Source organism: Squalius cephalus, assembly GCF_949319135.1.
Source record: "Squalius cephalus genome assembly, chromosome: 9".
NCBI classification, from domain to species: domain Eukaryota; kingdom Metazoa; phylum Chordata; class Actinopteri; order Cypriniformes; family Leuciscidae; genus Squalius; species Squalius cephalus.
The window spans coordinates 7,182,620-7,207,618 of record NC_137130.1 but is presented as its reverse complement, the minus strand read 5'-3'; the positions used below and the strand labels follow the sequence as shown (position 1 = coordinate 7,207,618).

The following is a 24,999-nucleotide window of genomic DNA, read 5'->3' as shown; positions in this document are numbered from 1 at the left end:
CTGAGCCTATAATTTGGAGCTCAAGTCTCATATTAAACAGCACCACAAAAATCCAGTCATTTAAGTCTGCCTTGCATAAGAGTATGGCTGTTCATAATTGAAATGCTAACTAGCCTAATATTATGCAATAATTGTGTGTATCTGATTATAATATTGCTTGTGCTCACCATAGATATTCACAGTGTAACAAGTTATTTTAAACAAGGCACAGTCTCATTGCAAAAGTCCTTTTTATATTGAGCAACTTTTCCACAAATAAATTAGAGGCAATTTTTAGAATATTTATTGTGTAAATTTCAGGATCATGCTGCATACCACCCGAGGGTACTCAGTTTGAGAACCACTAATTTACTTCATTTAATTAGTATACTTAAAGATACATTTTAGAAAATGATTTAACATTGCTTGGTGTGTGGGAAATATTTCTCCATCATATAACACGGTTTAACAAATGACCAGATTTAACAAATGTTGGAGTAATAACATTTAACCAGACAGAGATATACATAGAATGTGATCAGTTGGATGTAAGCATTTGGATTTATGCTGTTTGTCAGGCAGTTATAAACTACCTATGGGTCATTTAAACACAATGTGGTGAAGGCTATAGGGTGTGTGAAGTCTATAAAATGTTATATGATCGTAAAATGTTATCTTCATGAAACCAAAGTGTATGTTTTTTTCTTTTTGGTACTGTATGTTCAATCGGCGTAATAGCTTATGAGTCTTTCTGCTTCTCTGACGCCTGTGAGGTACGCTCCATGGGTTGTGGTGTAGAATTTATCATGTGTAGCTTCTCCAGCAAACAACACCTGAAGGTGCTTCAAAAACAGAGAGAAATAAAATCATTTTGTTAATCATTTTTAAAAATTAAAAATTATTTATGTTCATTGAAATAGTTATAATAAAATAAAGGGAAATGAAACTAATTTATGTTAGTGATTTTAGAACTTAAAGTTATTTTACATGTAAAATTACAAAAAATATTAAAAAACAAAAACTAATATAAATGATAAAAACAAAAAAAATACAAAAAAATACAAAAAAAACTGAAAACATTAATATAAAAGTTAATTATTACATTTTACGAATACAATGATAGTATATAAATAATACTAAAATAACACTGGCTCATACTATATATATGCATAACCTAAATAATCAAACATTTATACAAGATATTAAGAGTTACCTTCCTGCCTCTGCATTTATTTTTAGGGGGAAGAGGTGACGCTAATGCCTTGTGTGCTTCCACTCCATTGACACCATCAGGAATAAATGTATAGGAGCCACGGACGTGGGAATCAGAACCCCATCTGGTGATCAGTATCTTTGAGACTTCTGGCACTGACCAGCCTGTGAAAGACCTGAGCAACCTTTAAAGACAAAACAGAGTTTGTTATATATGGCAGACAGATATTTGACCATGGTAAAATGATCATACATCATATATTCCATCATTTATGTCACCATACCTCACACAGATAGCTCCGATTTCACTGTCCTGAAGATTCTCCATATACAGAGCTTCTCTACCTGTGATCCAGCCACACAGAGCCGTGGGATGACGAGCCACTGTATCAAAACCAGTGATCTTCTTGAACCACGTCTTTTTCCAGGTTTCTCCTTTAGACAGAGACTCATACACATCTTTATCTTCAGGCCCTTCTTTCCACACCAGCTGAACGCCGGAACAGTCGTCTGGCCAGAAACGTTCCTCAAAAAACAGGAAAATTTTGTCCACTATCCCAAAGCCAAGATTCTCAATTGCAGACAGCTTTTTTTCCGGTAAGGACGGTTCGAACATGGTTGACGCTTTGTCTTTGAGAACCCCCAGAGATACGGTGACAATCACATGATCTGCCTCAAAGCTCTGTCCATTTTCACAGACAACCTTAACAGGATACCTTTGATCTTCACCACTGACCAAGTCCCATTGGATGCTCTTGACCGGTGCACTACACTGGACAGTTCCCGAAGGCAGATCTTTCAGGAGAACATCCAAAACTGCTCGATAGCCACCAGGTCCCAATGTATTAAAAAATCCTCCCTCTAGAGCAGTGTAATTGCTAATCTGAGATGCAGAAACTTCATAGAGGCTAGAGCAAGCCTCATCTGTGCATTCATTCCTCTTGCACCATTCAAAAACTTGCCGGCCGTCTTCTGTCGCCGCTAAAGGAGCTTCACCAAAGGCATCATCCAGATAAGCACCTAGAGTTAGTTTCCTGTGCCTGCTCTTGAGTTCATCATCAAAAGCTTTGTCGGTGAGCTTGCTGAAGCACGAAGTCACCTGATCTACAACTTTTGTGGAGACCTGCTTCCCATCTTCTTTGAAAAAGTAATCTTGAGGAGTTACAGAACGAGGCTGGCACATGTTTTTGCGTGCAGAAGGTCCCTCAGATAGCAGGTTCTCCTCTTTCGCAATCTTGAACAGGGGGTTTCCTTTCTGCCCGTGGATCCAGTTAGCTCCAACTTCAATGACATTCTCGCTGAACGGTTTAGTGGTGTGCGCTCGACCTCCAACTCTTTCCTTTGCCTCAAGAACCAGGACATTTTCAAACCCTGCCTCCACTAACTTGGCGGCAGCAGCCAAACCTGCAAAACCTGAACCTACCACTACAACTTTGGAATTTTCTGGTCCCGAACAAGTACTCATTATTGCTGCTTTGTTGAGCTGTTTAGAGAGAGAAAAGCAGGAAATGTAAATGTAGCAGTAAGAACAAAAATCAACTCTTGCTCAGCAATAATAGCAAATAACAGAGAGTACAGATGATATGGGTGAAGTGCACGATGCTCTAAAGGAGTTTCCTTTATATACCTGTGCTTAAACACCTGTAACACCTGTAAAACCTGACCTTTGTAATCCATACAATACATAGTATCATTGTTTACTTAGAGATCAGGCGGTCATGGGACATCCAATGGCAAATACAGATTTAAATCCTAAAGCATGCAGCATATGACCTCATCTCGTTTGCACTTTGGAGGCTATATGATACTTAAAAAATGTATTTGCTGCCCAGTAAAACTCCACGAATTAACAAATTCTTGTTTTTATACTGCTGCCTTGATGGTAGGCCTAATGACAGTGTGAAAACAGTGACATTTACGTTTATCAAAGAGAAAATTCTAAAGAAATGTCTGTGTACTGTAGAAAAAGATAATTCATAAAAAAAAAATAAAAAAAAATACATCTTTAAAAGGACATTTGGTCCAACCCCCAAACAAACAAAAATAAATTAATAAAATATATGCTTATCTAAAATAATACTTATATTTCTCTATGTCTTAATAACATTTAAACAATTAAGAATGAAACTTCACAATTGCAAAACAGTCATCCCAATAAACAGACAGATAGTTGTAATTATTTATTTAGTGCTAAAGCTTTTATGAATGAGGGAACAATTGCTGAGTAGGCCTACACCTTTTAATATATGTTTGCGATTTGTCACATGTAAACGTGCCGTGAATGGTAGACTTTTCAATGGAAAACTCCAAACGCAAGCCCTTTAAGAAATATCTCATTTTTAATGCGATTTATTTATTTATTTTTCTGGATAAAATCACAATCACAATAATTCTGCTCATGCAGAAGATGACGCAGTTAAACTTTTCTTTGGCCACTTGCGTCCTGAGGTAAAAGTGGTTTCGCCCAAACTTCACGATCAACTATGAAATTACCTATAAATAGGCTACTTGAAAAAAACCTTCAAACAACGAATCCATCACCGAACAGACAAACCAAAAAAAGAGAAATGATTGAACGAAAATAAGCCAAACAACCCACCTTAGAAGCGCTATCTACATTTTACTGCAGCTCTTGCAATCATCTCAAGGTTGGTCTCGCGAATATACTCGACTGCCAACTTTTGAGTTTAGCTTGGAGTGAGAATTATGGAAGGTGGGGGGTTTTATTGGTTGGATTGGGGGGGGGGGGGGGTTGTTAAAAAAACTTGCAGCACAATAAGTGTATTGTGATTGTCAAAACATTTGGTATAACAGAATTTAGTTAAAAAAGTTATAGTGTCAACATGTTATAAATTTTACATGGTACAATGATTGGTGGGCCAATGTTTTTTATTGGTGCTTAACAAAAGTTTCACGATTTCAATTCATAAGCTTGCGATTTGATTCTGATAGGAATGCACCAAAATTAAAAATTTGTCCGAAACCGATAACCGATAATTCTTTATATTTGAAAGCCAATAACCGATAATATTGGCAGATAAATCTAAATCCAAATTTTTATATACTTTGAGAGCCTGATTACAAAAACAAAAGGCTCACCATTAAAAGCCATAAACACTTCAACACAAATCAAACATATACAATACAGTAGCCTAGTTTGAACCAGTGTAAGGGTGTACTTCTACAGGATTTATTAATCTTAGTTAATGTTAATCTCAACATATCAATACATTTTTAAGATCCAAAGTTATGTATGTATATCAATGTTTTTGGAAAAAATATTAAGCATTTTTAATATTACAGTAATAGTCAACTGTTAATCTTACTGTTTCAAATAGCATAATTGCTGTAAAATCTGCACGCGCTGAAGAACAACTGAAGCGCTTTGCTAGAAGGTTAATTAGCTCAATGAAACATATCCTATATAAGAAAAATCATATATTTATACAAAATAAACATAATAAATCGACTTATATTTTCACAAAATCACGCACAGATGAACTTGAAATAAGTTACATAGTCAATATCCGTAGTGAATGTAGCAACTCCTGTTGTGGATGCGCTCTTCCTGTAACAACGCACTGAAACAGCAACTAAACCCAAAGAATTCACATTTTATTAAAATAGTGTTCTCATTATAATGCACAGTACTCAACATTTGAAGTGGATCAAAAAAGTTAAATCAAAGTTGTCCAAAGACAAGAATGGGTAATTGGCTATTGTTCAAAATTCATGTATAACTTTGATAAAAGGTTTTGATCCACTTGTTGACTACTCTATATGACAGTCCTAGTAGTTATTAATTTTGTGCATTGCTGTTTGAGCGTGCGTGCTGAAGCTATATGATCACCGGTACAATGAAGCGCTTTACTGCATCGTTAATTAACTTAACCAAAAGTATCCTATATGAGATTAATCATATGCAACAAAATATTACAATTTACAATGGCACAAAAGGCTGCAAATGCACAAGTGAACTTGACTGTGTAACTCTGTGGATGTGCTCTTTCCACAACAACGCACTGAAACACAGGCACAAAAAGAATTCACAACATTCTTTTACAGTCGTGTTCTCATTATAATTTCAAGTAGCCTGTATGACAGATTTGTGCTGCACATGTTGGACTTAATGGTTAAAGAAATGGATGTGTGACGTGAGAACAGAGTCAATTGCGTGAGAGTTGACAGACCTGATTTACTTATTTATGAATCATATTTTAGTTTATGTTAGAATGATTATTTATATATTTAATCATTGTTCTGCTGTACTACGAGGTGTCTGAGGTAATTCTATCACTGACTGCCTATGTTTTTCAAAGGCTTTTCAAGTTGCATCCCTGATTAAACTCTTTGCGTTAATTACAATCCCATAACAACTTAAACCAGCCTTAAGTTCAGGTTTTCAAGAACCAGCAAACTAACCTAGACTGAGCTTTTTCTCCTACCAGTTAGGGTGACTTATACATCAGATAGCTTTCCTGAGTAACTAGTTGGCTGTCATAATTTGACTACCATTCTCAAGCTTTGATATCTATGCTATTTAAATAAGAACTGTCCTTGTTACAAGTTTGCTGTTTTGCTAGATTAAGATGCAAATGCTTTGCTCAGGGCCACAAAAAGGGTTTTGCAGGACCCTATTGATATTGTGCATGAGTTAATGTATAATATTTGCATTGGTAAAGAGGCAACAAAAGATTTTCCATTTCAATGAGGTCTTTTTCTGTTTATTGACTTTTCCATTAGACAGGTGGTGTGCCTCTTGTATACAGTAAATGATTAATAATGGAAATTACACATTAGACAGTATACAGTCTCCTCCAATAATTAACACTATACGTGATTAACCTCACATAAAAACCTTTATCTTGGCTCAAATATATTAAATGTTATTGTAGTGCTTAAGCCACTTGTGTAAAAAGCAGCTTTTAGTCAGTGCTTGAAGGTATCCCATTGAGATGCATTAACAAAAGATTAAAATCGAAGTTCACAAAGCAGCTTCAATAATCGCAGTGTAAAAAAAAGACCTACGAGCTTCATTTTCCCATATTTTCTGTTGTAAAATTAGGTACTAATTAATTCTGCTTTATAACATTAACTTCAAATACAGCAATTTCAAATAAATCAGTTTGCATGTGCAAAAATATATTTAAATAAAGTAATTATATGTAAACATGTAAATCTAAAAACTCTAAAAAGAAATGATCCTGACTGTAGTGTTTTTGCATGGCACCACACAGTCTAACAAGAGGAAGTCTGTTTTGTAGCACAGGATTGTATTTGTGTACAATCTGTACCATGTTTTCCATCCTAAAACAGGCCCTTTTGTTTCTTCACGTTCAGTTGCTTCCAGGACGGCATAGCATAGAAATCCATCCGAGAAATCCCCATGATCAGGGCGAAGTCTTCGTTTGAGAGATAGTCCTGCACAGATGATGAAGGTGTGTGTTAGTTTTATCAATAGATCATTCTTACCATAACATGTCCAGGTCACATTAAAAAGAGAATGGGGTTTTTCTTGCACTGTCATGAAAATAAGTCCATGATCTAAAAACCATAAAAGTCTTAAAATAAGCTTTATTTTCTTTTTAAAAAAGTGTATATATATATATATATATATATATACATTTTTATTTTGTGTTTTTTTATTTTGTGTTTTATTATTTTATTTTACATTTTTATTAAGTGCAATATGACCCATATTCTTGACAGGTATTGTCATTCTCCAAAGAGATAGTATTCACATTTATAGTGTTTATTTACTAATTTAGTTTGTAATAAAATGTTCTTATACCATAGGTATCATTTGCGGGTGGGACTGGTGGGACATGTCCCCACCACTTTTTGCCAGGGTCGATATTGTCCCCACCACTTTTTAAAACATCTCATGGCACGGATGTACCAATACAAATAAATAAAGCATCTCCAGTTAACTAGCAGAACATTCATTTCATTCGTTTGTTAAATAAGAGGCGATCTAGCGCTGAAATGTGGTGTTTTTTTAAATCAAGTGATCAAAGTGCCCGTTGCCAGTGGATCAGTCTTCATATGTCACTCTCTATTCGTTCCGGTGAAATCACAAAACAACTAGACCATTAGAGTACACACGTAAAATAGTCAGATCTATGTATTTGTTCGCGTAAAATTTCTCGGCACTCATCACATATATTAGATCTCATTCAGTTAAATTAAACCCGAGTTTACCTCTTTTCTTGTGGGGTCGACTCCTTCAGGCAGGTCTTCTGTCTGAGTGTTCACCAGCTTCTCTGGAGGGAAGGTTTGCGTGACAGAACGGGGTATCATATTACCCCCTTGGCCTTGAGTTGAGTTACTTTGAGTTGAGTTGGTTTGGTTTGAGATTGGTTGGGTCAGATCCTGTGCACAAGATTTCAAAACATCCTCACATGTCACATTTATGCATTTTGCAGGCGCTTTTTGCCCTAAGCAATTTAAAGAGCATTCAAGTTACTGTAAATTTGTATCAGTTCCTGCATTCCCTAGGTAATTCAACCTAGGACACTGACTTTGCTAGGGTCACGCTTTACCATTTAAGCCCTTAAAAACAATTAAGAACTTACCACAGTAATTTTGATAAGATCAGTTGCATCTCCAAGCTCTGATTTAAGCTGGTCGTAGGATTTCCCACCCTAAAAGACAATTAAAAAAAACATTCATCACCTGTACCATACACTTGTGAAATAAGTTGTCATGCTGAAAGAAAGTAAACTCATGTCAGCCACTTACACTCCACTTTTGTGGGTCCCAGGCATAGAACCATCCTGTAAAGGTGGGCGGCTCAAACCCTTGCTTGACCACTAGGATAGGTGTCTCCAGGTCACGCCCTGCAGGATGGGACTTCAGATATTCCTGTGCCGTAACCACTGCTTCCTTCTTCTCCGTGTCATTGGCACCTTTGCCGATCCACAGGTACACCTAACAGAACATAATTGTGCTGTGATTTCTAGTGGTATGAAAAAGATATGAACAATTGCACAGAGAGACAACCACCCTGACATTCACCTGATCCCAGATGTCCAGCAACATCACATCATCCTCATCCAGGTCATCTTGGTTGAAGTTTGTAATCTCTGTCGCTATAAAGCGACCCGTCTGGTTGGAGCACTCAAACAACCGGGGCGTAACACTAATGTTCTCATCCTGAAGTCTGAGAATGGGAGAAACTTATTGGCTGTGTCCCAAAACTGTGTACGTGGAATCACATATATCCTTTCCTTTGCAATGAAAGCAATGGCAAAATGCATGCCATAATGCTAAACCCTATTGAAATCAATTGTCCAATTGCATCAGTGCAACAGTGCAACTTTTTCTGTGGCATTGGTTCCGGAAGTATTTTTTCCATTTCACTTTTCATTTTTTAAAAGTCTTTGTTAAATCGTTTTAAGCCATGAACCAAGCCAACCATTACACAAAATTACAAACTTGTTTTTTATTTGAAGCAAAAAAGACAGAGTACTTAACTGATTTAATAAGGGAAAGAACTACAATCCCATGAAGCATTGCGAATGATATAACCGAATTTAAAATGATGGAGAAATATATCATTTTTTTCAATTAACAGCTCAACAGATTTTGGAACAGAGCCATAATAATTTGTGCATTAACATGTGTGCAGTTTTTGCTGTACCTTTTGCTGCTGGCATACTGGGACTTTCCACCAAGGTTTACCCAGAAGTCAGCTGGTTCCTGACCCTCTGCAATAACATTTTTCTCCCTTTTGGAGATGATGTCAGCCAGTGATTTGGCCATCTCTCTCTCATCCCCACTGCAGCCCTGCATGGTAATATTAAAGTCAAGTATTTAGGACAGACATGTAAGACCCCACATGGAAAGAACCTATATAAACATATATGTTTTAATATAGGTTTTGATATAGGTTTTTAATATATGTGACGTATATAAAATTGGCCGTTTTCCTATATTATATGTACATATATGCACATATATGTGTACATATATACGTGCATATATGCACGTATGTATGTGTGCATATATGCACGTATATATGCACCTATATGTTCACCTACTGTATATATGCACCTATTTGTTTACCTATATATTAGTAAAATTATTAAAATCCATAGCTATAGGCAACATAAATAAAAGGCCGAAATGTAGAAATTTACATTATTTATTTACTTAACAACAATCAAATAGTACAAGAACAAAAATAAGACAAAAAACTGAACAGAAAAAAAAAAATGAATCTTTTTGATCTTCTCAGCTCCGTGAGCTTCGAATTGATAGATGTGCCTATCTGAGCTAGGCATCATGTATGACAGTTGCCAAAGTGAGATATGAGCTACAAAATGACCATCCTGCCATGAGCTATATGAGACATATCTTGTATGTACATATAGGGCTTATATGTGGATATAAAGAAGCAATACAGGAGACCTATATGGCCTGTATATGCACATATATGCACCTCAATTTTGCCTATATGTGGCATATATACGCATATATGCAGCATATATATTATCATATATGTGCATATATGCTGTATATATGCTGCATATATGTGCATATAAACTGCATATAGGTTTCATATATGCGCATATACTGTATCCTCATATAGGTTATTTCCATGTGGGACATTACTGGTGCTCCCCTATACTTTTTCAGAAATATCTTTTGAAATATGTCAGATGTTTTTAGCATTAAACTCTACCGACCTTGCCATACCACAGGTAGCAGCACTTATCTGTGCTGAGCACAAAGACATCATTGGAGTTCAGAGAAGATGAACGTGGAGGCACCTCAGTGGCACGCGTGTTGAACTCATTCGTTCCATGGACGTGAAACAATCTTACTGGCGGCTGAGAATGGGAGGAGCCTTCTCTGGAACTTCCTTCCTGGTATTCAATCACAACAACAAATGAGTTAGCATGCACTGTGAGAAATATATGATAAGTGGGTCATTTCTGCACCTCTAGCAGCAACAGTTGTTTCCCAAACACTCCTACTTCCACAGATTTGCCTTTGACAGTCCCACCTCAATTGTTTTGAAAGCACCACACATTTGACACTTTTCAGTAAGTTAGGCTGTAATAAGTGCAATGTGCAAAAAAGAGTAGCTTGTCATTGAACCAATATCCTCAAAAGTACACCTTTGCATCATATCCATATCTACCCTTAAATGGTGCATATTAGTATCTTAAGGCAATAGAATGACCCCCTTAAGTCCTAATATGCACCTTGATTTGATATGGGACAAAGCTGTATCTTTAAGGTACCGCCCCAGTGGCAAGCTGTTGCACTTCTTACTTTTTGCTATATACTGTGTGTGTGTGTGTGTGTGTGTGTGTGTGTGTGTGTATATATATATATATATATATATATATATATATAATTTATTTCTTTATTTTCTGATAGTGTTTTTAGAAACAGAAACATAATCATCCCTAAAACAGGAAGTGTGTTTGGGTTTCCGTTGTTACAACCGATGAAATGCCCAAGTGTTTCGTATAGAAAGGAACAGTTTGACAGACCTACCTCATAAACAATCATTTTGCCCTTGAAAATAGCCATTAGGTGCATGGGCTCCTTTCCCATGGGAACGCGGACCTGCACCGGTTCTCCATTGTACTTCTGGTCCAGAATCACAGCCTGATATGCAGAGGCTGTCAGCTCTGCCGTGCTTGCATGGCGCCCCTAAACATTTTAAAATATTCAAATAGAAAATAGTTACTTTAAGTGATTCTAATAATATTTCACAATATTACTGTTTTTTGGTTAAATAAATGTAGCCTTGGTTAACATTAAAAAATCTTACCGACCCCAAACTTTTGAAAGGTAGTGTACAGGGAGTGAGAAAATGAGGGAGGAAGATACACCTACTTGCCACATATACAGAATGTAGTGTATTTTTCTGCTGACTTCATATTTGTAGAGAATAAGGTAACAGTCCCCCCCGTAGAAGTGGCCGAGCCACTTTCTTTCCACAGGGACAAGCTCATTGTCCTCAAGCCTCCATACCTGAGGGATGAACACACTTATGCAATGAGTTCTGTTTACTAAGATGCATGAAAGGCAATGAAAGGTCATTTCACTGACCTCGGCTTCACCTGACCCATCATCCACCATTTTCTGCTGTGCAGCCAAGTCAGGTCTTGCATGCATAGAGGTGGCGTCAAATTTGACTTGCTCAACCTTGGCTACAGAAAGCAATCATAAAATGAATAAAGTCAGAGTCATGTAGAATAAGATGGGTCTCTAAGGGGGTGTTTATACAACAGGATGCATTCTTGTATTTTTTAATGATTGGCCTATGTACACGGGGTAGAGGAATGGTTTTTTTTAATCAGCGTCTCACCACATATGTTTTTTTTTTAAACATGAGATCGCATCCTGTATGAATGCTGCCTTATTCTTAAATAGAAGTTCTTCTGCACAGTATTTGTCATTTCAGCAGTGTTGAAAAGATGACAACTAAAAGTAGCGATGCAGTAATGGACGATTTTAATACATATGGTTAGCTACTTTTCGTTTGCGAATTGTAGTATAGCTAACTACTATTTCAAAGGATGAGCTTGACTGTATTTAAACTTAAACTCTAGCTGGACAAGCTATGAGCTTTAAAGTAACTTCCCAAACTCTGCATTGCAGAACTGTTTATTTTTTTGTCATTTTTAACTATTACAAAGATAACACATTTATATTTCACTATTTTTACAAGCTCCTGAACCTTTGTCTTTTTTATCTCCTGGACATCTGTTTTTACCAGTGCTTCTGCTTCTTTAGTAGTGTTCTTTAGAGTCGGTCTTACACTAGTACACCATGCTCACCTATTTTCCCTGGACTGTGTGTGCTTCCCATTCCAGCTGTCTGTCCCTTGTCTGTCCACTTCTGGAAGAGTTGCTTGAACACTGATGATTCTGCTCCTTCGCTCACAGTCTCTACATTGGTGGTTGTGGGATATGCTTTTGCCTTTATGTAGGCCTAGAACAATAGAATATTAGGTGAGATGATGAAGTGTGTCTTTCACAATAATTTGCTATGTGATTACATTACTATTTGATGCAATATACTATGCTAAGATTAGAAATATTGGGCATTATTCACTAATAACTGTACAATTGTTCTAATGTGCGCATAAATGGTTCCCCAGCAAAATAAACAAAATGAAAAAAATCCTTTCTCAAAACAGGATAACCTAAAGACTTGTACGATCAATTAGTTGACGATAAATCATAATTTCTGCTTGACGTTATTCACACATAAGTTTTTACGCACAAATACGTGTGTATACACAGTTGGTGAATGAGGCCCATTGTAAAAAAAAAATTGATTAGTGCTTCAAGTGTATTTGAATGGTCTTTTCTCACCTCTGCTTTCTTCAGAGACTCCGCCCTTTCAGTTTTTGATGCCTTTTTGCCCTTCCAGACAAAGATCTTTATTCCACCTTGATCCAGCAGATAGCAGTCCTGCCACAGGAATCAGATTTCACTTGGCATACATTTATACTGTGTGCAACTTAGCAGTGTCTTTATGCTGTGTAACAACAGCCATGCCTCTTGTGTACTAAAATAACAATTATACACTCAATTTGCATTTGGATAGCTGGTCATCTTGCATACAGTACAACTTGCTTTTTTTTTTGTCTTACTTCAAGTCATGAAATTAGATTTGATTCTATTTACTTTTTGAAGTCGTGTTCTTGGTCTTATTGTGCACAATTCATTGGTGCATGCTATTTAAAAAAAAAAAAAAAAACTTTGTCTTCATAATCTTGTATCAAAATGCAATAATGTAATAACTTGCTATGCATCTGAAACAAAATCAGTTGACGTCAGAAATTCCTCTTTCTTTTCAAACCATTTCCTCCAACTGCTCCTGCCTTGGCTCACTTTTTCATGACCCTAACTATTTCATCACATGTCCCTCCCAGCTGTGATCAATGAAATGCAACCTTACACTTTGATAAGGTCTAAGTGTGACATTTGACTACAATATACATCACTGGATCCTATGCTATCATCTTGGCCTTTGTACAGAATTGTTTTATGCTGTGGTGTGTAGGTTGGTTGCAAGGTCAGGGTTAGTCATACCTCGGTTTTTAGTAGGTCTTGTGTGAGAGGTTTCACTGCCACTTCCTGCACTACAAGGTTCCCCTCAGCATCTGAAATACTTTTCACACAAGATTATTTTAGTTATTTTTCAACAAAATAATGCAGCAGGAGTATTCTTAAAACAGGTTCAAATTTAACTCACTGAAAGAGTTTAATGGCAGTCTTCAGTTTCTCATCAACGATCTGATCTGGGATGGCATCTTTGATCTCTCTTCTCTCCCCCAGTGCCTGCTTCATCATGTTCATGGCTTCCTCAGAAGATTTCTCATCATCTCCTTCCACTACAGTCACTTGTGCTCGTCCGCCTCTCTCTCGGTCACGGATGTCCTTCGCTAGGTTCATTCCCTATAAAAAAGTCTTCAGTATGCTTACTGTGCATATGTGGTCATATAAACCTTCAGCTTCAAGAATGTGATTCTTTACACTGCTAAATTGTGCTTTTTTTGCATAGCAAATGAGTTCTAATGGTTTACCCTTAACCTCTCCATTCGGTTACTCTTGGGCCCATTCCACTGAATGATCAGGCTCCCCAGGTCCAGCAGGAACACATCACCTTTATTAAAACTGTTCCAGTTCATTTCCACCTGAACACAGAGGGATTGAGCCTCATTATTTACACTTTTTGGGGGATTACAAGTAACGCAAGTTATGTAATCAGATTACTTTTTTCAAGTAACGAGAAGTTTTCAAGTAATGAGAAATTAGCAAAAAAAAATAAATCTTCCTTTTTCAAATAAGTAACGCAAGTTACTTTGTTTTCCCATTTATTGACTGACACCTCTCATGTCCGTATGTTGAGAGAAATCAAGAGTAAAGTGAAGATGTGTTGTGTGCGCTGTTGCTTATTGTAGTTCTATACTAAATGTGAGCATGCATTTACTCAACTCACTTGCTCAAAAACAGATTTAGTATAAAAATTAATATAAACAGTGAAATGCAAACATGGAATAATGAAGTATATTATAATACAAATATACTTTCTGTATTTAATCTCACTTTATTAATCAATGTCTTTGCTGCTGACCTTCGCTGATCCACTGTAACCATACTAATAAGCAATAATGACTTGAGTTAAACATCACATTTGTTTAATTTTTCTTTGTTTTTATTGCCGAAATAAGAGTTCTGAACTTTCTTCTCCTGCGTCCTATTCTTCTGCAATCCAGAACTAGTTCAAAAACAAACAAGCAAGCCCAGCCCAGGAGAGAAAATGTAACACATAAGTAACGTAACACATTTCTTACCATAAAAAGTAACTAAGTAAGCCAATTAGTTATTTTTTAGGGAGTAACGCATTACTTTTAAAAATAACTTTCCCCGACACTGCTTATAACTGCCTCTCAAGGTGGTACAGGAGACATAATATTTATGTAATACTAATACATTTATATAATTAATTTAATAATTCATTATGTGGATGCATAGTATGTTAATATTTATACAGATCTTATTCCTGAAGTCATTTAGATATTATGTAAATGACGAAAGTTTGCCTATGTTATTCCTTTCCTCTTCATCTTGAAATTAGTAAATAAAACAATGCATGGCATGCGGAGGCACTTAAATATGTTTCAAATCAACATGGACTGGATGATTTTAAACCTTTCTTAAGTGGGTGTTAATATTTTAGGCATGATGTTGGTGGTTGGTTTTTGTGTGGCTGACGCATGGAAAAAAGAAGTAGTTAAAAGTCACACAATCTAGATGGAGATTTTTTACACCATTGGCCAGCATGTATTGATGTAGTGCATGGGGTTTTCAAAGTGTGGGGCGCGCCTCCCCCAGGGGGCGCCAGAGCATGCCAGGGGAGGCGCGGGCGCGGAGAGTGGTAAAAATTATAGCCTAATAATCAGTTTAAATTAATAAATTCAAAAAGTTAAATTGTTATTATTCTGAAAACATACCTGCACTTTTCAGCACTTTTCATGTTAACACAAACAATGATAAAAGTGAGGAGTTAAGAGTCTGACATTGCTGTGTGTGTGTGTGTGTGTGTGTGTGTGTGTGTGTGTGTGTGTGTGTGTGTGTGTGTGTGTGTGTGTGTGTGTGTGCCCTTTAAAGGCCTGTTTGAGGGTCAAGACTTGATTTTAGGGATAAGGTTATAATTAGGTTAAGGGTAGGTTTAGGGTAAGGGTTCGGGTTAGGCACTTAGTTGTGAAGGGTAAGGTTAGGGTAAGCGGCTAGAGATTGCATTGTGTCAATGAATGTCCTCATAAAGATAGATGTACAAGAACGTGTGTGTGTGTGTGTGTGTGTGCGCGCCATTGGGTAAGTTGTGTCTTTGAAAACCCCTGATGTAGTGGGTCTGAGTTCCTCTATTGTGTTCTGACTGGGGATATTCTTACTTCTCCTGCAACCACATGCTTATTTCCCTTCACATGCAGCAGTCTGCGAATGTTGTACGTATTCGTCTCCACTTGTTTCATCCCAGATGCGACTCCACCTTTTTTGTATCTAGAATAATGAAATTAACAGCGTGATCAATTGTAACTCATTTTTACCCACTCAAAGTTCATCACTTCTTGGAAACTATTCTATTTTTGTAATCTTCCCCATTTTATAATTCTTTGTGACTAAGAGAAGAGAAGCATTCTAACAGATTCTTATCACGCTGCATCTTAAAATAAAGAGGCTCATTTTGCGGAAATGACTATTGAAGGAACATAAATGCACTGTGTATGAAGTCACATGATGAACACATTAGAACTCCCCTTGAAAATGTCCTTTATACACCATATATAAACTACAGTAAGGGATGACTCCCAACAAGAACATGTTAGGGTCAGATTTCTCCACAAAAATAAGTATAAAATAAATTAAAAATAAATTAAGGGTATTTAAAGTTAATGTTTTTTCCATTATTTTCAGGACAATGAGTGTAATGTAACATACATACTATTTAAATGGTAAAGCTTTTAAAATATGCTGATTTAAACATAAAATCAATAATCAGAAGAACATTTGGGAATAATAGGGGAATTACAAAAAAGCTCAAAAGTAAAACATCTAGAAACATAACAGTAATGAGAATTTTAAATTGTCTTTTTTTTTAAATGTCTTTTCAAACCTGTAAGACTTTCGTTTGTCTTCGGAACACAAATGAAAGATCTTTCTGATGAAATCTGAGAGCTTTCTGTCCCTTTAACCTCAAATTGATGAAGTGATGCATGTGCTTTATATGCGCAAAACAAAAACAACCCATAATTTACCACTTTCTTTACAAAATAATAATCTCCAACGAGTCTGCTCTTGCATCAACACAACGTGCATGTATCGTGGAGATTAATATTTTGTAAAGAAAGTGGTCAATTATGTTTTTTGCGCAAACAATGTACTCACTTCCCTTCAGAAAATTTAGGATAAATCGCTGGTGTCACATGAATTACTTTTATGATATCTTTTGTTACAGGTCCCATGCAGTCGTGAGGACTGTAAGCAGTTAAAAAAAAATTAGCAGTAAATGAGGGAGAAAGACAATAGTTAGTGGTTTCTTAAAAGGTCCTCTTTGTTGTCTTTTAATGAACTCTGTACTTCAGAGTCATTAAGACATTTTGAATCACAGGATTCATAAATAAGTTGAAATACATACAACATATAGATACTTAGATCAAATCACAATAAATAATTAAATCAATAAATCAAGATAGGAACCTTCACCATATGTACGGTGGTCACACTTTACTATCTTTCTGGGGCTTGAAAGTGGTAGTTACATAGACTGTCAATGGAGGGACAGAAAGCTCTCAGATTTCATCAAAAAGATCTTAGCTTGTGTTCCAAAGATAAACACAAGTCTTACTGGGTTGGAACGACATGAGGGTGAGTAATAATGACATAATTTATTTGCCATGAATTCTAATGGTCTTAAACTTAAACTTATTTGATCAAAATAAAAGGTCTTCTTATTACTACTATCCTTATTATTTTATTTATAAATTTGTTTTTGATTTTGGGGTGAATCATGTTTTGATTAGATTCATCCAAGGTAATCCAAGATGGCTTACATGATGCCCTGTTTGAAGTATCCTTGGAAGGTGGCGCTTTCATGGCCCTGGGCCTCACGATGCTGCACAGCAGCACCCCCCAGGTGGTCATCCATCTGCGTGGTGTATATCGCTGCTGCTCCCTGCTCATCCTGGGAGGTGGCCTTGCCCAGCCAATAATGAATGTCATAGGTGTAGTTGTTGCTGGTCTTGTGAGTCTGAAAATGCAAGTGCAACCATTCGTTCATTGACCTGTAAGGTTGTCAGCTCAAAAGCATTTGAGTTAATTAAAGGACACTTAGCACTGATACTTACATAGAGTATTACATAGCTGTCTCCCTCAAAAAACTGTCCATATGTTTTAGATGGACAGGGCACGAGCTCCATGTTCTGACCATTGATCAAACAGAAGACTGATTAGTAATTTGCTAAAGATGTCAGGATCTGAGATACGAATGCACTGATTTGACAAAGTAGCGGTGCTGTCTATCATTCCTGCTTACCTCCACTCTCCATATCTGAAGTCCTGGTGTGGTTTTATTGAGGACTTTGGGAACATTGGTCTTGACGTCCTGTGGCATGGTGCCAGCTTAAAGTCTCAGCGAAATACCTGGAAGAGAGAAAAAGGGAGGGTTGGATAGGAATTACTTGAATTCAGTGAGATGTTTCCTAGAGTTACATATATATACTGTGAATGATTTCCTGATAAATGTGTGTGTGAATTTTACATTAAGTAGGATTCTCTAATACAAAGCTACAAGCTGTTTACACACCCATTTTCTTGTATCTACCCCTTTTCCTTGATCACAATATAGCAAAGTATATAATAGTAAAAGTTACAGTTCCCAATAAAAATATATGCAGTTTTTTTCAAAAACATGCTGTATTTGATATTACAGTACATAGACTTGCAAGGAAAACAAAGATTTCCACTGAATTACTTTTTTTAAACTAATAATGAAATATGTTAATCCCACAAAGCTAATATGGCTTTGTTGTTTATGGCCATGGTCTCTTTAATGCTTGCTTAATGATTTATTTTCTGTTAGGCTTCTTCAGTGTCATTCAAAGGCAAAAGAGGGTGCGGCCTAAAGTTTCATGCATTAGTTTGCTCTTCAGTTTATAATGCATTATAAACCCAGACCCTAAAGCTATTTGAAACCTTGCTTGTGGAAGAAAGATAGTCAGCTGGCCCTTGGAAAGGAAATTAAAGCCTCATGTCATATATCATGCAAATGTGTAGTAAAATACACCCCCACATCTAGCAGTTATCTTTAAGTGTAGCTTAGATGTCAGAGTGTGATCAAGACCTACAATACTTCACTTTATCTGCTGAAGTGAGCACATACTTCGAACTGTGTTGACTGCAAATATGGTTTTGTTTTCCATATAAACATCCTTATAACAAGATACATTTACTTGAGAAGGATTTTTTTTTTTAAATGCCATATCTTTTTAGTTTAATTTGAGGATACGCTTTATTCTCTTTTAGTCTTTTTATTTATTTTTTTAATTTTTTGTTTTGTGACATTTATGCATTAAATGTGGTATAAAAAACTTAATTCAAGATATATTCTTGGTGAATAAAAGGTGCTTAATTGTAATGAAAATAATGTCAAAATGCAAAAATCTTCCTAAAATAGGCTTGATTTTTATGCAAAATATTTATTTAATTTGAATTCGTTTATTTATTTTTAACGTTAATTATAGATTATCTGAAAACAAATCTAAATGTATATTTTTGGTATATTTATATTTAAATATTTTACTGGAAACCATACAAAATACCTATTTTTTGGACTGAACTAGATATTGATTTAATCAGCACAGATTTTAATAATTTAATGATAAAGATTCTAATAATTTGTTTGTGTTATCCAGTCCACTTTTATTATTTATTATATGAATATGTTTTACTTTGGCCCAGGTGACACGATTTTTTGCAATTTAATTTGATTATATTGCGTTTGCTTTGTCTTTGTTGTGTGAATACTACCCCTCTGTTTAAAGGGGAAACTACCCCTCTGTGCAAACTACATTTCATGTTAAAGTATCAACCAAATCCTCTCCATCCTCCCTTCCACTATCTCTGTCCTCCTTTCCACATCCTGGTTCCGTAATGATAAAAAAAAAAAACACTTGCCAATGCTTGATCGCTATCATCTTTTTTCGGACGACTGCATTTCTGTGGTGTTGTGTTTAACAAATGAGGCAGGAAGCTACTATCAGATCATGTGGGGTCATCGCACCTGATGACAGCTCTTACATGAAACGCTGTTGTAATTTAATGATGTCTTTCAGCCAATGTAATGTGTATTCATCAATCATACAGTATATAGTTCAGTCATCTGCAAGCAATCACATTATTACCACATGGCACAAGCTGATTGGCCTCTGCTGATCCTACAGCCAATAAGATTGCTTGCTCAACATTTAAATCTGGTCTAGTGTTTGCTGTAGGCTAGTCCTCAACACGCTATCAGAGTTAGAGTTAGGGTTGCTAACAGAAACCCTCCACCTCCCCAGCTCCACCTGTCTAAATTTGCTACATGATTTATGCTGCAGCATCTTACATATATATTAGCAATAGCAATTCCATAATTGCTCTGCAGCAGAAACAATAATCAACAGCAGCAGCTTAGCAGATCTAGTCCTCCAGGACCAAACTGATGTAAAAAAGTCAGATTGTGTACAGCGAGCCAGTCATTATTGACAAATAATATACATACATACATGCATACAGTATACACCCTTTATGTATCTACACACACACCCTAGAGGATCATTTTCTGTTTGCATATCCCAAATTTATGAGCTTTCTTATCTACATCTTTTTTATGTTTCCCTGATACCTTGCAGATGTTGATATGGTGTGATAATACAGATGACTCAATCTCCCTAGTTTGATTGGATGGTTGGGTTTTATTAGGGACTATATCGCTGTCTCTAGCGTTTAAACAGATTGCACTGACCCTTAAGTCACTGGTCACAAACCCTCTGCTCAGTGCAAAGGTTCATATTTCCTAACTAAATCTTAAAGTTATGTCGTTAGTGCAATAATGGCTCCTCTCTGCTGTTGCAAATACAACACCATATCATGAATTATCTGCCCTCCATTATTAGATGCGGTGTGTCAGAACAAACAGGAAAGTGTGCAGAGTTTTTATGTAACCGCCCGGTGTTTGATCAGGCCTGACAGTGCTGTGAACATGTCTCATCTCCACCTCCTTCCCTAACCTTGATTAATATTCTTCCTGTAAACTGCCCACCATGGCCAATCCAACCTTCAGTCCGATTACGCAATACAAACTTATAATGAACAATGTTATATAGGCAAAAATAGCATGTTGTCAAGTTATTCAAGCATAAAGCCAGAATATACAATGGACGCTTTTGGTCACCAGATATTCATTGAGACATTGACTTCATTTGCTATGAACTTTGTGATAATATTTTACATATAAATGTATATGTATGTATATGTCAAATGCTTCAAATGAATCAGTTAATTGATTCAATAGATGGTAGCACTTTATTTTGCAGTCCTGTTCTGCATGTACATACTACGTACTTAGCAACTACAGTACGGTTATAACTAGGTAACCCCTAAACCTAACCTTAACCCATGTAGTTGCTGTATATTACCAGTACTTTTTGGGGTAAGTACACATACTGTAAAATTAAGTGTAACCCAATAGATATTATGAACTATATTTAATCTTATAAGACAGGAATATATTTTGCAGCTAATATTAGAAGTGTAATTAAAACCAATGATTAATGATACATATTAAGGTAAAAAATATCTGATTAAACTTAAATTTCAAATAAGAAGCACTGTTGTATTATTCACCCAATTTACAAGTGGTTTTCCTTTTTTTCCTCTTTTGCAGGGTCAACTTTTACAGTCTGCTTGGCTAATGAATCACTTTAATGAGCATCGTCAAAGCTAAAGGTCTTTTCTGCAATGGAAAGAGTGAGAAAAAGAGGAACTCACCTGCCACCGGAGCAATCGAGAAGGACGCAGCCAGGTAAAGGTGCTGCTGGTTTACAGACAGTGCTGGAGACTGCGCAACTCCCTCTCTCTCTACTTTACAACCCTTGCACTTTTATCTCTCTCTATGTTCATTCACTCAGGGCCATATATGGCAAGAGCAGGTGATATGCATACAGGTGTGTCATATCTGTAGTTACATGAATGATGTGTTTATCTCACCCCCCTCCCCAGTAGATGTCTCTGAGCAATAAAACGAAACAAATGTATTGTTTACCTCTCCACCCCCAGCCCATCTGCTGCTGCACATACTTGTCCTCTGCATTTTACTCTGATGTGTTGACATGACTGTGGACTATATACTGACCAATTCTTCCTTCTGACCAATGAGTTTCACTCTCAATAAAAATAAATGTTTATTTAATGAACGTAACAAGAAAAAAATTATAAGCACTACATAATATTTTCCAGGCATGATGTTTAATGGCTTTATATTAAAACTTTAAAATCAACTTACAATTCTCTGATATTCAAGGGTTTTTTCAGGGGTTATATATAAAAAAAACACTATATTATTTATTTAAAACAATTCTGGCCTGTCTTTAAATTTCATTTAGTTTTAAAATGCGCTTATTTCTATATATTCCAGGGAATTCCATGTCTGTTGCCTGATTTTTTCCTGCTAAGTTTACCAAGCGACGTCTGTATCTCTTCGCTAGAGCAGATAGGATTGTAATTTTTAGAAATTCATCAGTTACACATTCCCTTTAGCTCTACATACTACATATCTAATCTGCTCAGAATATATATATATCTGTATATTTAAAGAGAAGGAGAGGCTCCAAAGCCTGAGGTCATATCTACCTATGAGATATTGGCAATTAGTAAGATGAGTCAACTTGTATGATTGTGAAATTTTAAAGGATATTTCACCTGTACCTGAAAACCCTGTCATCATGTAATTTTGATGAAGATATTTTGATGATGTTTTTTGTCCAGGTTTGTAAAATGAGGGTGAGTAAATGATGTAAATTATTAATTTTTGAGTGAAAAATAAACTAGAGACCTGTCATGGAGTTTTTATGCTAATACTACAAGCCCTCTTCTAACAGGAATTCCAGACAACAACAAAAAAATCTCCAACCAAAATAACCCTGATTTGAAGCTTAAATTCAAAGAGCTAGAAAACATGCACTAATCTGGACTGGAATGTATTACTGGTTAACTCTTTCGCTTTTGTGGTATTACATGCAACTAATAACCAGTCAAAGTCTGGAAACAATTGACGGAAACAATTATATTTCTCAAGATGTTATAACCCTTTTGACCAAGTCTAATGCTGAAATACTTGGATTTACTTTAGTAGGCAAGTTGCCTACACATAATTTCTGTACAAAACTAATAGTTAATTTTTAAATGGATGTACTGTATGGGAGCAGATAGAGAACAAAAAGCATGTCAACATGGTTTAAAAAGCATCCCAGCATGGTTCAAAAGAAGATGCAATAAAATATAGCTTTGATTTGTTAAACATTTTTTGCATCATAATTCCATATTTCCAGTTGTGTTATTTTATAGGTTTGATATTTTAACTTCAATAATAAAATGAGGAAAAGGGTAATAATAAAAAGAGTAGGTGTGTCCAAACTTTTGACTGTTAGTTTATCTTACTACAATTCCAAAGTCCATGCATAATTACCGAATGAATCAAGTATGCCATGACAATTGCACAAATGGTTTAAAAATAAATGTGCAGCAATTATGTTAAATGTTTCCTGTGCTATGATCTAGTTAAAGCCTCTTTGGTCATGGGACCTCCTTGGTGAATCTCAGAATCTCTGAAGTTCCTTCAGTGCATCAATGTTGTCTATAGCATCAATACAAGACCGTCTTTTCTTGATTTATTTGGCAAGTGAAGTATAGGTTACAAAATGCCCTGGCAGCAAAGAGCTGGCTGGATCTTTCGAGAGTTGAATAGACCATCAAAAGTGGGAGGGGGTGATTATTACTGAGATGTACAGTGGCTCACTGTTATTCTACTACAGTTGGCCCAACAGTAGAGCCTTTGTGAATGAAATAATGAAGGATGCATGGGAAACAGGGCAAATTGAGAATGAAATTGCCGTGGATTTACTAATTTGACTTCCCTTAACCCGAAATGCACATTCCACCAAAAAATGCCACCACAAAGGAGTTGCACAAGCTCTTGCATAGATAAAGCATGACGTTTATAAATAAAAAATCATCTAAACTAGAAAATAGTTGTTCTCTTTTTATAGTTCAAAGTACTTTAATTGCCAGAGAATGTTGCCTACCTTCTTTAGGCAGTGTATTTCTGTCCTTGATAGCCAAGAGTTGGGCTTCGCTCCTATCTTTTCACCTCCAGATAGTCTCTAGGTGAACTTCAGCCTCCAGAATGCGGCCGCTCCCCTCTCCTTCCTCAAACTCATTAACAGAGAGAGCAGCCAGCCACCAGTGCTTCAGTTCGAACTCACCCCCTTCTCTTACATAATCCAGGACACACGTTAACATGGCGTTAGTTCAGCTCCATGAACCTGCTTTTGTGATTGTGCTGCAGAGTGTGTTAGGCCTCAGTGGAGGTTGGGCTTCAACCATGCGCTATCAAATCTAAAACAAATGCTGCCTTTATAGGTAAACGGAGGTAGGACGGCATCAAGGCAGGTCTAAATGTTTGCATAATGTCTACATAATTGCCTTGATCTAGTTTGTTCTTAAGGGCAGCGGAGATATACAGTAGTTACAGTTGCTACCCAACCTGAGCCCTGCTGGACCCAGAACACTGTAGGGTTTCTGGTCGGTTTCAGTTCATTTTTTGGGGTCGGTAACATTTTTAAAAGAAGTCTTTTATGCTCACGAGGCTGCATTTACACAAATTTATACAAATGCAGTAAAAAGAGTATTAGATATTGTGAGTACAATAAAAAAACGGTTACACTTTATTTTAAGCTGACGTAGTTACACTCAAATAAGTACTTTGTAATATTACTTTAACATGTACTTGCTATAGAGTTAGGGTTTAGTTTAAGGTTAGTTACTTGTAATTATGCATGAGTTACTGTTATAACGTCTAACTACGTCACCTTAAAATAAAGGGTTACCAAAATAACTGTTTTATATTTTAATATATTTCCTTATATAGTTGCATAATGTGTTTTTTTCTGTTGCAAAGCTGAATTTTCAACTGTCATTACTTTTATTACAGTCTTCAGTGTCACATGATCCTTCAGAAATCATTCTAATATGCTGATTTGCTGCTCAAGAACCATTTCTCATTATTATCAATGTTGAAAACAGTTTATTTCAAGATTCTTTGATGAATAAAAAGTTCAAAAGAACAGCATTTTACTCTATTTTCTTTGAAATAGAAATCATTTGTAACATTATACATTTCTTTACTGTTCCCTGTGATCAGTGTAATCAATATTTCTTTCCGTCTTTACAAATTTTGCAACAATTCTGCATAGATGATATAATATTCCACTATTCTGTGCAAGAAAGAATAAAAATGGCTTCGGAGGGACTGTATGCACTTATGATGACTATGTACTGACTGTACTTGTAATTTTGTTTCTACTGAGAATAAAGCATTGCAGCCATTAAATATTTAGTTGTTTGCGTCTAAAGCTTTTTTTTTCTTTCTTTTTTTAGATCATGAAACATGACATTATGGGACCTAGCCAGTCTAAAGCCTAAAGGTGTATGTTTTAAAGGCAAACGCTGCCTG

General features: G+C 36.1%; 2 protein-coding genes and 2 long non-coding RNA genes across 5 annotated transcripts; 2 read left to right on the top strand and 2 right to left on the bottom strand.

The window, feature by feature from the left end:
* Nucleotides 1-271: 271 nt before the first annotated feature.
* Nucleotides 272-3,848, bottom strand: LOC307163890 (spermine oxidase-like). Its single transcript, XM_079880201.1, has 4 exons — nucleotides 3,791-3,848; nucleotides 1,476-2,674; nucleotides 1,193-1,376; nucleotides 272-821 (listed from the first exon to the last, which is right to left on the bottom strand). Exons 2-4 carry the CDS (start codon nucleotides 2,654-2,656, stop codon nucleotides 702-704), a joined length of 1,485 nt encoding a protein of 494 aa, XP_079736327.1. The 5' UTR covers nucleotides 2,657-2,674; nucleotides 3,791-3,848; the 3' UTR covers nucleotides 272-701.
* Nucleotides 3,710-8,008, top strand: LOC307163892. Its single transcript, XR_013822166.1, has 3 exons — nucleotides 3,710-3,839; nucleotides 6,532-6,629; nucleotides 7,955-8,008. It is a non-coding gene; the product is annotated as an uncharacterized lncRNA (long non-coding RNA).
* vil1 (villin 1) lies at nucleotides 5,891-23,872 on the bottom strand. Of its 2 annotated transcripts, none has more exons than XM_079880193.1 (20): nucleotides 23,570-23,872; nucleotides 17,764-17,870; nucleotides 17,576-17,650; nucleotides 17,282-17,478; nucleotides 15,623-15,731; nucleotides 13,751-13,861; nucleotides 13,420-13,622; nucleotides 13,257-13,335; nucleotides 12,534-12,632; nucleotides 11,994-12,147; nucleotides 11,263-11,363; nucleotides 11,047-11,184; nucleotides 10,702-10,860; nucleotides 9,882-10,061; nucleotides 8,834-8,979; nucleotides 8,209-8,353; nucleotides 7,933-8,121; nucleotides 7,767-7,835; nucleotides 7,393-7,563; nucleotides 5,891-6,612 (listed from the first exon to the last, which is right to left on the bottom strand). In XM_079880193.1, exons 2-20 carry the CDS (start codon nucleotides 17,839-17,841, stop codon nucleotides 6,499-6,501), a joined length of 2,517 nt encoding a protein of 838 aa, XP_079736319.1. In that variant the 5' UTR covers nucleotides 17,842-17,870; nucleotides 23,570-23,872; the 3' UTR covers nucleotides 5,891-6,498. The 2 variants fall into 2 exon arrangements, with proteins under 2 accessions (XP_079736319.1, XP_079736320.1); XM_079880194.1 differs by lacking the exon at nucleotides 23,570-23,872 and adding an exon at nucleotides 21,258-21,492.
* LOC307163893 lies at nucleotides 9,994-24,999 on the top strand. Its single transcript, XR_013822167.1, has 3 exons — nucleotides 9,994-10,064; nucleotides 21,154-21,291; nucleotides 24,924-24,999. It is a non-coding gene; the product is annotated as an uncharacterized lncRNA (long non-coding RNA).

Coding starts and splice junctions, on each gene's coding strand:
- LOC307163890 (XM_079880201.1), bottom strand. CDS start 2,656: ATGAGTACTTGTTCGGGACCAGAAAATTCCAAAGTTGTAGTGGTAGGT. Junction 1,377..1,475: donor ATCGGAGCTATCTGTGTGAG/GTATGGTGACAT, acceptor TTGTCTTTAAAG/GTTGCTCAGGTCTTTCACAG. Junction 822..1,192: donor ATAAATGCAGAGGCAGGAAG/GTAACTCTTAAT, acceptor CTGTTTTTGAAG/CACCTTCAGGTGTTGTTTGC.
- vil1 (XM_079880193.1), bottom strand. CDS start 17,841: ATGCCACAGGACGTCAAGACCAATGTTCCCAAAGTCCTCAATAAAACC. Junction 17,651..17,763: donor TTCAGATATGGAGAGTGGAG/GTAAGCAGGAAT, acceptor ATCAATGGTCAG/AACATGGAGCTCGTGCCCTG. Junction 7,836..7,932: donor GGGACCCACAAAAGTGGAGT/GTAAGTGGCTGA, acceptor ATTGTCTTTTAG/GGTGGGAAATCCTACGACCA.